General features: G+C 38.3%; 1 protein-coding gene across 2 annotated transcripts in view; it reads left to right on the top strand.

Moving 5' to 3' along the window:
* Window positions 1-15,319, top strand: part of SPATA5L1 (spermatogenesis associated 5 like 1) — a 259,837-nt gene that overhangs the window by 119,850 nt on the left and 124,668 nt on the right. For both annotated transcript variants that reach the window (XM_044077627.1, XM_044077626.1), the window contains one exon: window positions 4,401-4,610. In XM_044077627.1, the coding sequence (XP_043933562.1) occupies window positions 4,401-4,610 (210 nt within the window). The remainder of the gene's footprint in view (window positions 1-4,400; window positions 4,611-15,319) is intronic.

Below are 15,319 nucleotides of genomic sequence, written 5' to 3'. Positions count from 1 at the left end.
TTTTTTTAAAAAAGGGGTTAAGGGTAGTGGGTCTTTGAGTGTTGGAAATCTAAGTCATATTAAAGACTGCTTCTGTCTATAAGGGACATGGGCAGTACTCCAGGAGTGAATTTACAGTTCTCCATTCAATTATCCAAATTCTTTTTGAAGAGAGTGAGGGACAGGCTTTGTGTTACGAAGATGGAATGTTTATTCCACAGACGATGTAGCCTTTGAGATACAAATCTGTCTCTCCAGCAAGTTCTGTTAGTCAGAAATAATGTTCAGGCCCATGGAATGTGTAACCCTTATAGAATTTTTCTTGCAAATATGTAACATTTTCATCATGGCTGGATCGGAAAGGCCCTTGTAGGACAGGCATAAGTCACTTCTCAGTAAACAGCATGAGATGGAGTAAAGGGATAGGGCCTTTAGTTGGTCTCCATAAGACGTGTCTTACACTTTGTATTGTTTTTAGTGAGAAGCCTCTGGGGCTGCTCCAGTTGGTGTAAGTGCCTGGTTAGGTACATGCAGAAGGGAGCATTTTACTCGATTATGTGCCTGATGATGGCCAAGTACAGTTCTTTGATGCTTCTGAAAGACTTTCTTTTATGACGACTTAGACGTTGGTGCTTTTGTGATGCTCAGTAAGCCTGTTCTGAAAGAAAATAAATTAGATGGTAGAAACATTGGTCTGGGTGGGCAGACTAAGGAGACGTACTGTGTACTGCTTAGAACCAGTGCAAAGAATGCAGGGAAGAAGCAAAGTCTCACTTCAGGGACAGCTACAGATAAATGAGTACAGAAAGTAGTATACTCCTACTTTCTAGTGAAGGATATAGTACACACAACATCTGGAAAAGACACACACCATCATTTGTGACAAACAGAAGAGTATATGGGGTATCACTACACACCGTATGAAAATTAAATGAGATGCAGTTGAGCACTAATATGGAAGAATATGTAATGAACACTTGCCATCTACTGTCTCTCAGTATTAGCTAGCAGCACGTGAGTACTAGTTAACAGCAGTAATCTTCACTGCATACAGCCATCCCGTCATGCAGCTAAATAGCACAGCATTGTAGATGGCACAGCACTGCACTCTTTACACCCTTAGTATAGCCACATTGTACCTAATGTGCTAGGTATACAGATGTGTGTAAGGTCAGTGTGCTGGTTTCATACAAGAAGGTGCAGAGTGCTACCCTGCTGTGTATTTCTGTATATCCTATTACCCATTTCTTATACAAGTGGGTGGACTGTGCTTCTTTTTTCTTTACACCCAAAGATACATTGTACATATGTAGTAAAAGGTGGTACACAGGTTTGACTTGATGTATACCCTTACTGTACTTTTCAGTTGATTATATGCATGGTAACATAGTAGCAGCCCGAGCTGCAGTTGCCTTTTCCAACTTGCTGTTGCCTAAAAAAAAGAGTTATATGTAGAGCTAGCTTACAGCTAAGTCACAATTACTGCTCGAGTATATAGCATGTGATACTTCTTCAGCCTTATCCAATGGCTGCAGTACTAAGATGTGTTGTCTCCCCTTCCTGACTGTCTTCTGCAGTTTATATATGCATAGATGTACAGCTTGTATGACATACCCACAAAACTCTGAACTCTGCCATCCCCATTTCTAGTCTGGCTGCAAGATTTGTAGTTCTGTGTGCCTGTTACACTAGGAAACCCCATACATGAGTGCCTTCTCTGCCTTTATTAGTGTTAGAGCGCACCTTGCATTGATGTTTACCTTTACAGTAAATACCTCCTTGTTTTTGAGTGCTTACGGTGCTGCCACACAAATGAGGTGTACATTGCTGTTTTCTGTGAACTCCACCCTTCACCCCTATGTAACCTGTGCATCCTGTAAATGTGCTTAGTCCTTCTTTGGGGTAATTGTCTACTAAGCAACTCAGCTCATCATTGCCTTTCCAGTTTGAGTAGCCTCCCTCCATCTCTTTTTGTCCTAGTTATTGTCTTAATTTCTATTTGTTGCCTGTAGGCCTCATTATGGTTATTTTTACCATGTGAGCGTTGAGATGATTATACAACCTTGCATGGCTTTTTCTGTTTTTAGAGGTGTAAGAATGAAAATAGTTATGAAGTATTTTAGTGCAGTCATCACTGGTAACCTAGCATCAGCAAAAGGTAAAGATAATGAGAAGCATCTTCTCTGTGCTACCATGGCAAGGGATAATGACAAAACCTGACCTGATCTCTGTCTTGTTATTATGAGTCATGGTGGTTCCATATATTACTTCACTCATGCTTATTCTGTTTTGGAGACTACAGCTAAAAAAAAAAATGTAAATCCGAATCTTCTCCTATATGTAGATGTGCAGCTAAAGGTCCTGGGGGAAATGATTGGCATTTCTGGCAGCAACGGCTGGCCTGGGAATGGTTTTAACTTCTGAGCTGGACGAATGCCCCTGTGTGAGTTAAGTACCCGTTTGTAAGAATATGTACCAGAATGAGAAGTGGAGTCAGTCATTTCGCTGGTGCACTGAATGCCTCACTTAATTGTACTATATGTGTATCTCTGTTTTTTTGCCTATTTCTCTCTAAATCTGCCTTTTACTCTTATTAACAGTTATTTGTAGCGATTATTATAATGTTGATGTAGCCAGTTAACCTCTTTATGCCCCCTCCATCCATATTAATTCTTACATGACATTAGAACCATAGAAGTAATATTTTTTCCTGATTTTTGTTTTGAAGATATGAATTGAATTCAGTATAGTCTTTTAAGCAGATGGTGGTGTACTCTTGCTGTATGTCTTATTGAAAGGCTGCTTTGCAAAATATAACTAATAAAATTGTAGCTGAGCAATGTGGCCAGGTAGCCCCTCCAAGAAGCTGACGAAGGAGTGATGGCCCCATCTACCATAGGAAGTATTACTGTGTGAGTATGCAGGTTACCGTTGTGCAAGTCCTTTTAAGTAAGTGTTTAGCAGATGACTAATATGGTTTGTTTCAAATGTTCCTTGAATCAGTAATAAAAATGTTTGCATACTTCTATTTTTGCTTAGTCGAAGGTCATTGTTTGATGAATACTAGCCTGTTTTCCCAGCCAAGAGAGGATATAGACAGAACTCAATGGTGTGGGTTACGAACAGAATGTCTGACCCTGACTGTTACGAAGAACAGAATGTCTGACCCTGACTGTTTCAGCCCATTTGATAGAAAAGTACTATTTTTGGTTTAATGTAGCAGTCTTACTCAAGACCATTGCAGCTTTTATCTTTGTACTTGTCACCAAGTCAAATCATCCTTAGAGTTCACTGTGATCAACTGTTCTTGGGGCACAGTCTTTAGCAATGGAGTTGCAGAAGACATCCTCCCCACACACACACACACAAAATTAAGTATTTGTGTCTATTTGAATGATAGACTCTGACTGGGTTGGAAATTGAGATCCTGGCTTTGGCAAGCCTACTGTAACAGAGCAAATAGAACATGTAACTTATTTAAACTACATTGAAGCTGTACAAACACTTACATTTGGTGTAGGCTTGTTAAGCTGGAGGCTTTCTTAATCATTACAAACAAGTAATTTTGAAAAAACCTTCAAAGATTGTTATATCACAAAAGCACTTTGTGGTTTTACTGCTGTTAAGTATTTATGAACAGTCTGGAGCCTTCCAAGTACTTTGTTAGCTTTAAATGTGTGTCAGGTGTCATAAAGAAAGATGAATTACATGTGTTAGCTGTAATACAAAACTATCTGTGAATTAGGGCAGAGTACTAAGACTGTACATTGTTAACAAGCTGCTTCTTGGAGTCCAAGGTTTGATTCCCTCAGCCACCATTTGCTTAACTGTGTTACAGTGACCAAGTCACTTAACCAGACAGTGCTCCCAGGTTGAATTTGTAAAAGATCCATCTACATCATTGCTTTACCCTGGTTAATAAATAAGTAAGCAATTATTGTATTATTTGAAACATACTGTTGGTGGGTGAAAAATGACACAGACAGTGGCTGTTTTAAGCACATAGAAGAATGATGCTAGAGACAAATGGGGAAAGGTAAAGTGGAATATGTTTTGCTAATGGAGTTTGTTTTATTTTCCATCTCAGGCAAAGACTGCATTATATTTTAGTACTGAAATTTAGACCACCCCATGGAAAATCACTTTACAGTCATGTAACCAGTGAAAACTCTGATACAGAACTGTCTCCTACTCAGATTCTTAAGTTTTCTTATTCTACAGTGTAGTAGTAAAGAGAATAATAAACGTTTTGAGTGGTTCTCGTTTCATGCACAACGTCATACATGTAAAAATAATGTTAGGAAAGTTGTATTAAAGAGGAAGAGTTACTGATCGGCTACATTGTAGAAATGTTACCAATTATTTGAGGTTGCTGGGGGATGTATTTACTTGTGTAATACATATTTTTCTTGAATTTTCAGAGCATTGAATGGCCTATGAAATTCCCAGAGGCATTTGTAAGGATGGGCTTGAGTCGCCCAAAAGGTGTTCTTCTCTGCGGACCGCCTGGGTGTGCCAAAACTACCTTAGTAAAGGCTGCTGCCAATAGTTGTTACTGTACCTTCCTGTCTGTCAGTGGAGCAGATCTGTTTTCACCATATGTTGGAGACTCTGAGAAAATCTTATCTGAGGTTTGTAAATGCTGTGTAACTGTGAGTTAACAATGTTATCTATTTCATTGTAGAGGTCATACCTCCTCTTGTATAAGTTTAGGATTTCTGTTTAGAAATGTAAACATTACTTTTGAAAAAAAATCCTCCTACGTATTTGTCTCTGCTGTTGAATTAGAATGATCTGAGAGCTACTTAAAACTTCGGTTTTATGGTTAAATCTGATTTCCTTTCAAAATAGGATGAGGATAACGATTTGTAGGGGAATATTTCGGTAATTAAAACTCGATTGTGTTTTCTTTCAAATTGAACATGTGATTCTTTCTACCATTTGTACATTGCCCTTAAGATGGATTCTTTAAAATGCAATTTGAGATACCTTAAGATAGTGCTATGTGTAGATTGAGTTTAGTACCTCAAATACAATCCCGGTATTTTAGCTGCTGCTGAGGTATACATGCATATTTGTTGAAGTCTGCTTCATTTTTATCCAATAAACAGTCCGCCTATTATTCTTATGATGAAATTAGTTTGAATCATTAGCATGAAATTCATCCAACTGCAGCTGTATTTCACCAGTGTTGTCATGAGAAACCTGCTTCGCTTAAAGCTATTAAGCATTCAGACTAGTATTTATACATTATGTTTAGTATGAATGAAAATATTTCACCAGTACTGCACTGATCTTCAGCTGTTGACATATCCCTTCTCAATGCCATTATTAAATTATAGTATTTAGGTCTGAGGCATTCTCTTGTTTGTCATTTCATTTAGTTTTTGAGATCATACTTGAGTACACTACAAGTCTATTTTCATTGTTTCTTCATAATTTGTTTACTTTTTCTGTATTCTAAATCTTTTCAATCCTCCTCTGATTGATTTTTATAGTTATTGTGCAACATCATACATACCCAGCTTATTATTCCGTATTTAATGACATCTTTCTTGGCTTCACTAGAAACTCCATCAGCATTGGCCTTTAACGTATTATTTCTCTCTCCCACTCTCCTTGTCTATATTCTAATATCAGTCATTGATATGGGTGATGATCCCTGACTTGCAAGTCAAACAATTGTTTGGCTTCTCACCCACTATATTACTTTACCATTCCAGTGTAGTTGATCACAGTACCCTGGTTCCCTAGCTGATTTCTTCCAGTTGCTTCCTGCCATCTAATGCTTAATATTTGTACCCTTAATATTGTATAAATCTTCTAAGAAGAATCTCCTTGCCCCAGTGCCACTTTTTAACTGTAATATTCTGTATAGGTTTTCTATTTCCCTTAACAGATTTCAAACAGAATAGTAGTCTGTATTTATCCACTTAACATTCCCTCTTGTATCACCATCATCTTTTTCTGCTTCAGTCTGTATCCCTCAACTTGTGTTGCATATGCATACCTCAGTCGCATGACCTTAAAATATCCCTTAAATTTGGTAATTCTGACTCCCCTTGCTCAGTATAGAGAATCAGCTTAACCCATTTAACTCTTGCTTTTTTCCTCTCCAAAATAAATTCTTTCAACTCCTTATTAATTGCGTAACCCCAACTTCTCATCTGGCTGATATAAATATGCCTAACCTACATATATAACCAAAGGAGCTATAAATATTTTCACTGCTTGTGTCATGTTTTTCAGATATGTAATAATAACCATTATCTTGCATATTTTTCTAATTATCCTCTGCTTAGTCTCTTTCTGTGGGTTTTAGCTGCCGTGATCATCTTTAAATCATATCCCTAGTATTTGATTTTACCATGTCCCCATAAATACAGATATTGTTGAACTAACTCGTGCACATGCACAGAATTACCCCCTGTTGTTTTTTGTCTAATCCTATTTTATATCACAAAATTGTCTAAACCTGTTTCAGATTATTCCACAGTACTGGTATATACTTTTCTCGTACTGTCAAATGCAATGTAACATAATCTGTTAACAAAACTCTTTTCTTTTTATTTCCATACCAGCTGTATCCCTGGATTTGTGAGCCCCTATCTTCCTTGCCAAATGTTCCAAATAGAAGTCAAATAATAGAAGGTAAAGAGGACATCCCTGCCTGTCTCCTCTACTGAAACTCAGTTTGCCCGATAATACCACTCCTACATTTATTCCCACTTCTGACCCAAACGAAAATGCTGCCATTTGTCTACACATAAGAACTGAGTTGAACCTGTTAGGTACTTTCTCTGAATTCAAGATCACCAACATTAATGTTCTTTTTTATGTTTTGATACATTCTGAATTATTATTGCTCTATTATTATTGTCAGATATCTTCCTTCCACAAAACCACATTGAACCATATTTATCAGTTTTGGTAGCATTTTTGCTGTTCTCTTAGCTAATATAGACATAAACAGTTTATAACAATTTAAAATGCAAATTGATTTACACAGTGCCAGATCTGTGGACTATTTCCCCTCTTTTGACAGTACTGTTGTTACATCTTTCCTTGAGGATGTGTGCATTTCTCCCCCCCCTTTCAGTACAATATTAAACAGTGCCTTCCAAATCTTTCAGTTTCCTCCTTCCCTTTTTCCAAACTTCCATAGGAATGCCATTTGTTTCTTTTATTTCCCCTGTGGATTGGTTATGCATCACAGTTTGTATTTCTTCTGTAGCCATTGAGGCCATCAACAACATAACCATTGGAAATGTCAGGACCTGCTAAAGTGAGTCCCAAAGTATGGAGACTGAAGAGTTGAAAGATCAGACTTAGTACTACATACTAAGTCTGAGATGCCATTTCTCAGAATATTCCCTTTTCTCTAAGGTATGGTGATCTTGGTGTTGGTGTATATATATATATATATATATATATATATATATATATATATATATATATATATATATATATATATATATATACATATATATATATATGCATATATATATATATATATATATATATATATGTATATATATATATATATATATATATATATATACACACATACATATATATATATATGGGTCCCCTTCAGTACACCGACACGCCAGAAGGCTGACACTCTAAAGAAGGAGATGAGAAGACCGACGACGCAGATGATCGACAAGGTGAGATCCCGATGGATGAAACACCGACATGGGAAGGTGTGAGCGTGACTCTGTAAGTGTGCAATAGAGTGAGGGATGTAGTGTTAGGGAGTGGACAGGTAAGTGTGGGATAGTGAGGGACTGTAGTTTTAGGGGCGGGTTAAGTGAGTTAGGGTTAGGGTGAGTGTGCGATAGTAACGGACTATATGTTTAAGGGTGGGTTAAGTGAGTTAGGGTTAGGGTGCAGGTAGGGTATGTGTGCGATAGTGACGGACTGTAGGTTTAGGGGTGGGTTAAGTGAGTTAGGTTAGGTGCGGTAGGGTGAGTGTGCGATAGTGACGGACTATATGTTTAAGGGTGGGTTAAGTGAGTTAGGGTTAAGGTGCGGGTAGGGTAAGTGTGCGGTTGTGTCGGACCTTAGGGTTACGGTTTGGGTTAAGGTTAGTGCATGTATAGTTGTGTGTAATGTGTAGTTTACGTTTTGTGTGTCGGTGTTTTGGGTGTTGGTGTTATGGTGTTTGGTTTTGTGCGTTGTCGGTATTGTGTGTTGTTGGTCTTTTGGTGTCGGTGTTTTGGATGTAGACTTTGTGGCGTGTCGGTGTTGTGATAGGGATCCATATATATATATATATATATATATATACACAAATACATTCGGGGGTGCAGAGTCTTGTCCCCCTCATGGGGGTACAAGGGGGGGCTTGCCCCCTGCAAAAATTATTTTCAGTCTTTTTTTTTTTCTGGCTTGTCAGCACTTGGCATGTCGAGCGCTGACATTTCAATAGGAAGCCCATCAACAGCTGTGCTTCTTCATCTAACATGGCCAAATCTAAGTCTTCCACAAATATTTCCAATTGCAGTTTAACCCATTCCTTAGCCTCCTCGGGATCTCTCTTTATTCTTCTCATTGTAGGGTCCCTGAGTTTTGCTAGTGATCTTCCTACTTTTTGTTGCCTTAGTCATTGCTCTAACAATTTCTGCCTCTGGGTTTATTGTCAAAAAATTACATCATTTTTTAAACTCCTGCATATTATCCAAATGCCCATTTATTTTTATGCAGCCCTGTACAGCTGCTTTTCCTCCTGTTCTGAAGGATTTTCCTTTTTTCTTCTGCAGCCGTGTTACCCTTTTTTATTCTGCAGTGATTTAACTTTTTCCAACCACTGTAATATTTCCTATTTCTCTTCTCCCATATTTTCTTCTTTCTTGTGTCTGGTGAGTTTTTGAAACTACCCCGTTATCAGCAATTTCTATTTTCATTAACAGCTGTCAAAATTTACCTAGTCTTTAATTTCTTCTCTTTTTAATAAGTATTTTGGAAAGTGTCCGTGCCTTTCCTTTATATCTTAGTCCTCACAGGGGTATGGTCTGATTGGATGGCTTAATACTTTCGGTCAAATGAGCATGCTCCTGTAATATGTAAATTCTGTCAAACGTGCCAGTTGCTTTATCTTGGGAAATAATACATTAATTCTATTTGAGCTCCAGCTACTGTAATAACATTATGTATGTCAAATACTTTCAGATATTTCTTTACAAAAAATTGTACTGTCTATTTGTAACTTCCCTTTACCCCCCCCCCCCACTACAGCGTCACTTTTGCAAATCAAATTCCACTCATCACCCATAATTAAAATACCTTGCTAAAATGTATTTTCCCCCACATCCTTATCAGCTCAAACATCATCTCACTGACACAAATCTACCATTACTAACTTTTTTCTTTTCTGCTATTACTTTTGGACCCCTCCCTTCTCCCTACCAGTATAATTACTCCAGTCTTCCTTTAGAGATATTTTGCAGATTATCCAACTGAAGCCTTTGCTGCATCAAGTGTATATGTTCATTTTTGCCCAAGTGGATGTCATGTAACATTGCTGTTTGAACCTTATACTTCTTAATGTAGGTCATTATCCATTACCTTTTATCTGTCTCAGTAAGGTAGTTTACATTGCATGTTAATAGTGACAGTGCAGCCACTCAAACAAGTAAACATTGATGTTTCTTTTGCTATTAATCGTCCATCTGGCAGCTTATACAAAGATGTTTGCACTTGGCAGGTACACAACTTCTATATATTTGCAGCTTCTCACTCCTTTTAGAACTTAATTTACCTTTTTTTTTTTTTCAAATATTGCTGTTCACAACACATTCCTTTCCTTTCCTTTATAAGACACACAAGTAACACAAAACTACATACATTTTAAAAAGTACATTTCCAGTTAGAGGCTAATGCTGCACTTTGATGGCAGATTACATCCCTTCCAGGTAGACGATAATGCTGCAGTTCAGTGGCAGCTCACACAGACATTACCTGCTCAAAAACTAAGGTTATTCATACTACAGTGTCTGAATCTAGCTGTAGTTATTCTAAAGCTCATGTCATTCTGTTGCTATCTAATCTCTATTCCCCTCGCTAGCATAGAAAACCACTTGCATTACATTTAAACATTTTTCCCCCTGTTTTTAAGAAAACATTCCTGGCCACTCTTCACCTAATAAACTAGTGTTTTAACTGTAATATTCACTGTTTTCTCCTGCTGCAGCTGCTGGGAAGGTGCTTCATTTAGAAACTAAAGATTTTACGCTTCTTTTTGTTTTAATTTTTCTTCTCAGTATGCTCCATACCCTGGCTTTTTTAAAACTTAAATTTCTGTCTCTCTCAAGGAGCCACTGGAAATGTCACTCAGAATACAGTTTAGTCAGTTTCTGATTGACATCTTACGTATTTGAGATATGTGTATATGGGTCCCCTTCAGAGTATTGAACCTCTGGTCATTGAGGACCAGAGGATCAAAGTTCTGCAATATCAAACTCATTCCTGCACCCCACCCCCCCACCCCCCCTACTACTAAAATATGCCAACTCAGAGATTGCACTACAGTGAACAGAATGCCACGGAATGGGAAATTTACCTTTCTCTTCACTGTAGTGTGATCTCGGAGATGGTATATTTAAGTAGCAGGGAGTGGGGGGGGGTGAGGGAGGCATTCCCCCCTGCAAAAATTTACAAGCAAAGTTTTTATCTTTTTTTAATTTAGACTACATTCATGTTCTGTGTTTGTGTGTATATATTTGTATAGTAATTTTTCTCTGTCTAGTACAGCTGTACCAGTTAGAGGCATCATTCCTTGTAGAGTCCACTCACACATAAGTTCTTTACTTCAATTGATAGCTTTGTTAATGCTTTCTAAAATTACTATTTATCACAGTTTTATTTTCTAAGGCTATTTAGTTCCTGTCTCTTTATTTATATATGTTTACTTTGATATTTTCGTTTAAGCTGCTCATTGCATAGTAACAAACTCATCCCTTAGTAGCTGCAGTACTGCACATGGTTTCATTTTACATAGCACCTTAATATGTTTTTCTGTTCTATATGTAGTGTAGGTCTTGACTTGTTATGCAGTTAACTACAGTACTTTCTTTCACATTGACTTCATGTGAAAAGCACTCAAAGCACCCTTCCTCCCCATAAGGCACAGGTCTGTTACAATGTTTGCAGTGTTCTAGTTTGATATATTTTTTATAAAGATAACGTGCAGTTTAACTCTAAAAACTTTTTCAAAAATGAAAACGGCTCTACTTCATTCACTTTTGCCTTCCATCCTTTTCTCCTTTGCAGCTGAAACACAAAGTGAGCTGATACATTTTCTCTTGCTAGTTTAACAGTATGAACATTGATCAAAGTTTCTCCTTGAGCTACTTCTCATGCCTCAGCAGTCGAAATACTTAATCAGAATATAATGAAAGTAATACATTGCAGATGTTCTTCATATTGATCAGTGTTACAGTTGCCTAAGTTATATGAGTTATATCCTGCAGAGGCTATAACAGCCAGCCAGTTATCAAACATTCAGGGCACCTTCCACTTGCCCTAACCGTTAGTCAACGGAAATACAGTTTTGGGTGCCAAGCCTTTCAGAATTTCCGTGCCTCTGAAGAAAGCGCTCCTGTGCTGGCTTTTGGGGATAGACATTGGTTTATGCTGTTCCATTGCTGGACAGATAAGTCCCCTTTAGGGCAAAAAAAAACTTTGACTTATTTATTTTTTTTAATATTTTTAATTGTGTAGGAAAATACTTTTTAAGGTAGGAGTATGACTACCACGTGAATGTGCTGTATTTTTAACCAGGAAAGCACTGTTGTGTTTGACAGTTTTAAAGTTGTTTTAAACATTCTAAAAATGTTTTTTTTTTTCTGTGGAGAAACTAAATTACTTGTTGTGGGCTGGTAAATTGTGCTACAGTGCTTTACTTTTGAAATTTGCCAGTGTGTGCTACTAGTTTCTTCAGGAAAGAGGCACCATTTTAAGCTTGACCATGGAGCAAATTGCTCAGAAAAATGCTGGTAAGTACAAATTTAAAAATCTTAGTCAGGGAGGTTCAAAAAGAAAGCAAGAAACCCCAACACAAAGAATAGTCAAATAAGGATCACATTGTCAGAAACCCCAGCACAAAGAATAGTCAAATAAGGATCACATTGTCAGAAACCCCAGCACAAAGAATAGTCAAATAAGGATCACATTGTCAGAAACCCCAGCACAAAGAATAGTCAAATAAGGATCACATTGTCAGTTCTTTGCCTTACTGTTTGAATTATCTACTGTTCCAAGGGTGTTTACAAAGTGTCTAGTTCCAGTTCTAGCACCTTGCAGGCTACAGGGTATACACACGTTTCCATATTTAGCTGACTTGCTTATTTTTACAGACTTTTTCAAAATTTCAGCAATCTCTTACTTGGGTAAGAGATCTCCTATGCAGGCTGAGATTCTTTGAGAATATTAAAAAGTCTTTTTTGACTCCATCGCACAGAATAGTGTTCCTGGGATGTCTTCAACAGGAAAAAATATATTTATATTTAGATGTATTCCACTGGTTTTTCACTCACACTTCAGTCACTGCAAGGGAATAACTCAGGATTCTGCGTCTCATGGCATCTTTAATTCTCATGATAGCCTCTGGCAAGATTCCACATGAGAAAGATATAGAGGAATCTGAAGTTTCTTTGGTCCCAACACCATTGCCCTCTATCTTTTCAGATAGCAATTCTGGGATTAGTGAGAACAGAAGTCACTTTGTGGAGACACCAAATATCACAGAATCCTGGTCACCCTTCCTCCCTTCTTACTCCAAAGCAGTTCTTCACCACAGACGCCTCGGACTTTGTTTAGAGTAGTGACAAGGCAAATAAAAGTGCAAGGTATCTGGGGACATAAATAAATGTAAAAGAGATGCTTACCTCTGTCAAGGCACTCAACTCTCTGAATCACCTTTGGTCCCCAGAAGCACAACACGTTATTACTGACATACCCCAGAGATGTGGTCCACAAGCGAGGGGGAACCATGTCTTACCTCATATGCAGACTAGCCACATTAGCATGGGATATAGCTTTACAGCACAGTGTTATTCTGCAGGTTACCTGTATTCCATCAGAACAAAGCAATAGGGTAGACAGGATGAGCAGGACAAAGGCAGACCCACACAAATGGAAACTAGATTGTGGTCTTCAAAGATTTGATCCATCTGTGGGGAGTTCCTCAAGTAGACGTTTTTGCCTCCTTGTGGAACAATCAGCTGGCAAAATTCTACTTCAGGACTCCATGCAAGATGGAAGTCTTATCTTTTCCTTGGACAGGAATGTTCCTGTATGCTTTTCCACCCTTTTCACTTGTATCCATCTGAATTTTCATGTTCAGAAAGAATTCCCCAAGATCATTGTGGTGACTCCCTTCTGGCTCGGGTAACAGTGGTTCTTCCTTCTTTTGGAATTGACCAGGGACAATTACCACAAGTTTTCTCACAGACTAGGCCTACTCACAGAAGAACAGGGGTGTTTGATAGACCAACCCCAGACAACTTCAGATGACTGCCTGGATAATGCCTTTTAGGCACTCGTTTACTGAGGATTTGCAGTAGGTATTTGTGGAAGCAAAAAAAGCTTGTTACTAGAAAATCGTATATTAGCAAATAGAAAGGGTTTTTAGTTAGTACCAGCAACATAACCAGCCCCCATGCAGGACTAGCATTTCTCTGTTTTTGCAATATTTGTGTTACTTTCCTGTGGCCTGCCTTACTCCTCTATCAATGTTCATTTATCAGTCTTTTCAACATGACTGCCACGGAGCCCCCTCTTTCAAGATATTCCTATGTTAAAATGTTTTTGGAAGGGGTCTTGCATAGGAAACATCCAAGAAAACCTGTGGCTCCTCCTTGGGATTTTAATAATTTTGTGTTAGAGAAGCTGCCACTTGCTCCATTTGAACTAGCTTATCTGGCTGACCTGAGGTTCTTAACATGGAAAACAGTTTTACTGGTTGCTCTGATATCTACAAGAAGAGTATCTGAGTTGTAAGCTGTTATGGATAGTCAGCCTTATATAATTTTTCACAGAGACAGAGTTTCCTTGAGAACTAGTCCTCCTTTTATGCCTAATGTGGTGTCCAAGTTTACTTTAACCAAAGCTATCCATTTTCCTGTACCCCATAATAAGGGAGAAAGGATACTTCATACCTAGGATGTCCACAGACATCTCCAGTAGTATCTTGATAGAATCATTCAGAACTTCCAATCATTTATTCATTTCTTGTGAAGGTAAGAAGGGACAACCTGTGTCAAAGCAGACTATTTTGAAATGGTTTCCTTTTGTTATTCCCCCCATAACAAAATTGTTCCATGCATGGTCAAGGCAAATCCTTCCTGGCCTTGGCTTTTACAAAGTACAAGTTTGAATCCTTCACCAGTTCTAGGTCAAGCTTTGTTAGGACTATTCTCAAGGGGCTCCTGGACCCCTCTCCTTCTACCTCCCACTTGTTGTAAGCAGTGGTAGTCTACCCGTATATCTTAGGCTACTGCAGCATTGATCAGCATCATGAACATTGTATAGTTATGTAAGTAAACTTACCATAAGAGTAGATGTTCAGTGATCATAATTGCAGTAGCTGCTCCTTGCCTCCATCCTCTTTTTGTGTGTTTTAATGCCAGGGTGTAGTAGTTTGTTTTTTCTTATTCCTGGCAGCATTCTGTCAGGGTTCAGCCTCCTTCTCTGATTTGGCATGAAAGCTCTGGTGGGCCTGCTGCCCAAACCTTGATTTTAGTCAGCTCTGCTCGAGTTGACTAATGGTTTGGGCACATGGAAGGTACCTTGAAGCTTTGGAAGCTGACTGGCTGTTATATAAGGATGCAACCAGCATACAAGATATAACCAATATAGCTTAGGGTACTGGAGCACTGATCATTCACACATCATTATTTTATGGTAAATTTACATGTACAGCTGTGTTTCTTTACCTCTGGTTCTGGAATCGGTCTGTTCGGAAGATGCCACCCAGCTTTTTGATTACCGTTGCCCTTGCCCTCTCACTCTGGGCCATCTCAGGAGTAATTAACACTCCTAAATGCCTTTCTTGCTCTATTGCCTTCAATTATACTTCCCAATCTGATATTTCACACTAAGATTTTTATGGGTCCAGTTGCATTACATTGTGGTGGTCAGCACTGAACCTCAGCTGCCATTTTTGGCCTACTTCTAAATCTTTCCTTAGAGTCTTACTTTATCCGTCACTGCAGCACCTAACTTTGTGTTGACAGCAAAGAGGTTGATCATGTTCTCTTCTTTTTCATTTGGCTCCTCCCATTAGGGATCACCACAGCAGATCATCTGTTTCCATTTCTTCCTGTCCTCCTGTATC

The sequence above is a fragment of the Protopterus annectens genome, chromosome 7.part0 (genome assembly GCF_019279795.1).
Source record: "Protopterus annectens isolate FY-2018-M chromosome 7.part0, PAN1.0, whole genome shotgun sequence".
NCBI classification, from domain to species: Eukaryota; Metazoa; Chordata; order Ceratodontiformes; family Protopteridae; genus Protopterus; species Protopterus annectens.
Note: the sequence above shows the minus strand (reverse complement) of the source record. Positions and strands in the feature narration are given on the sequence as shown.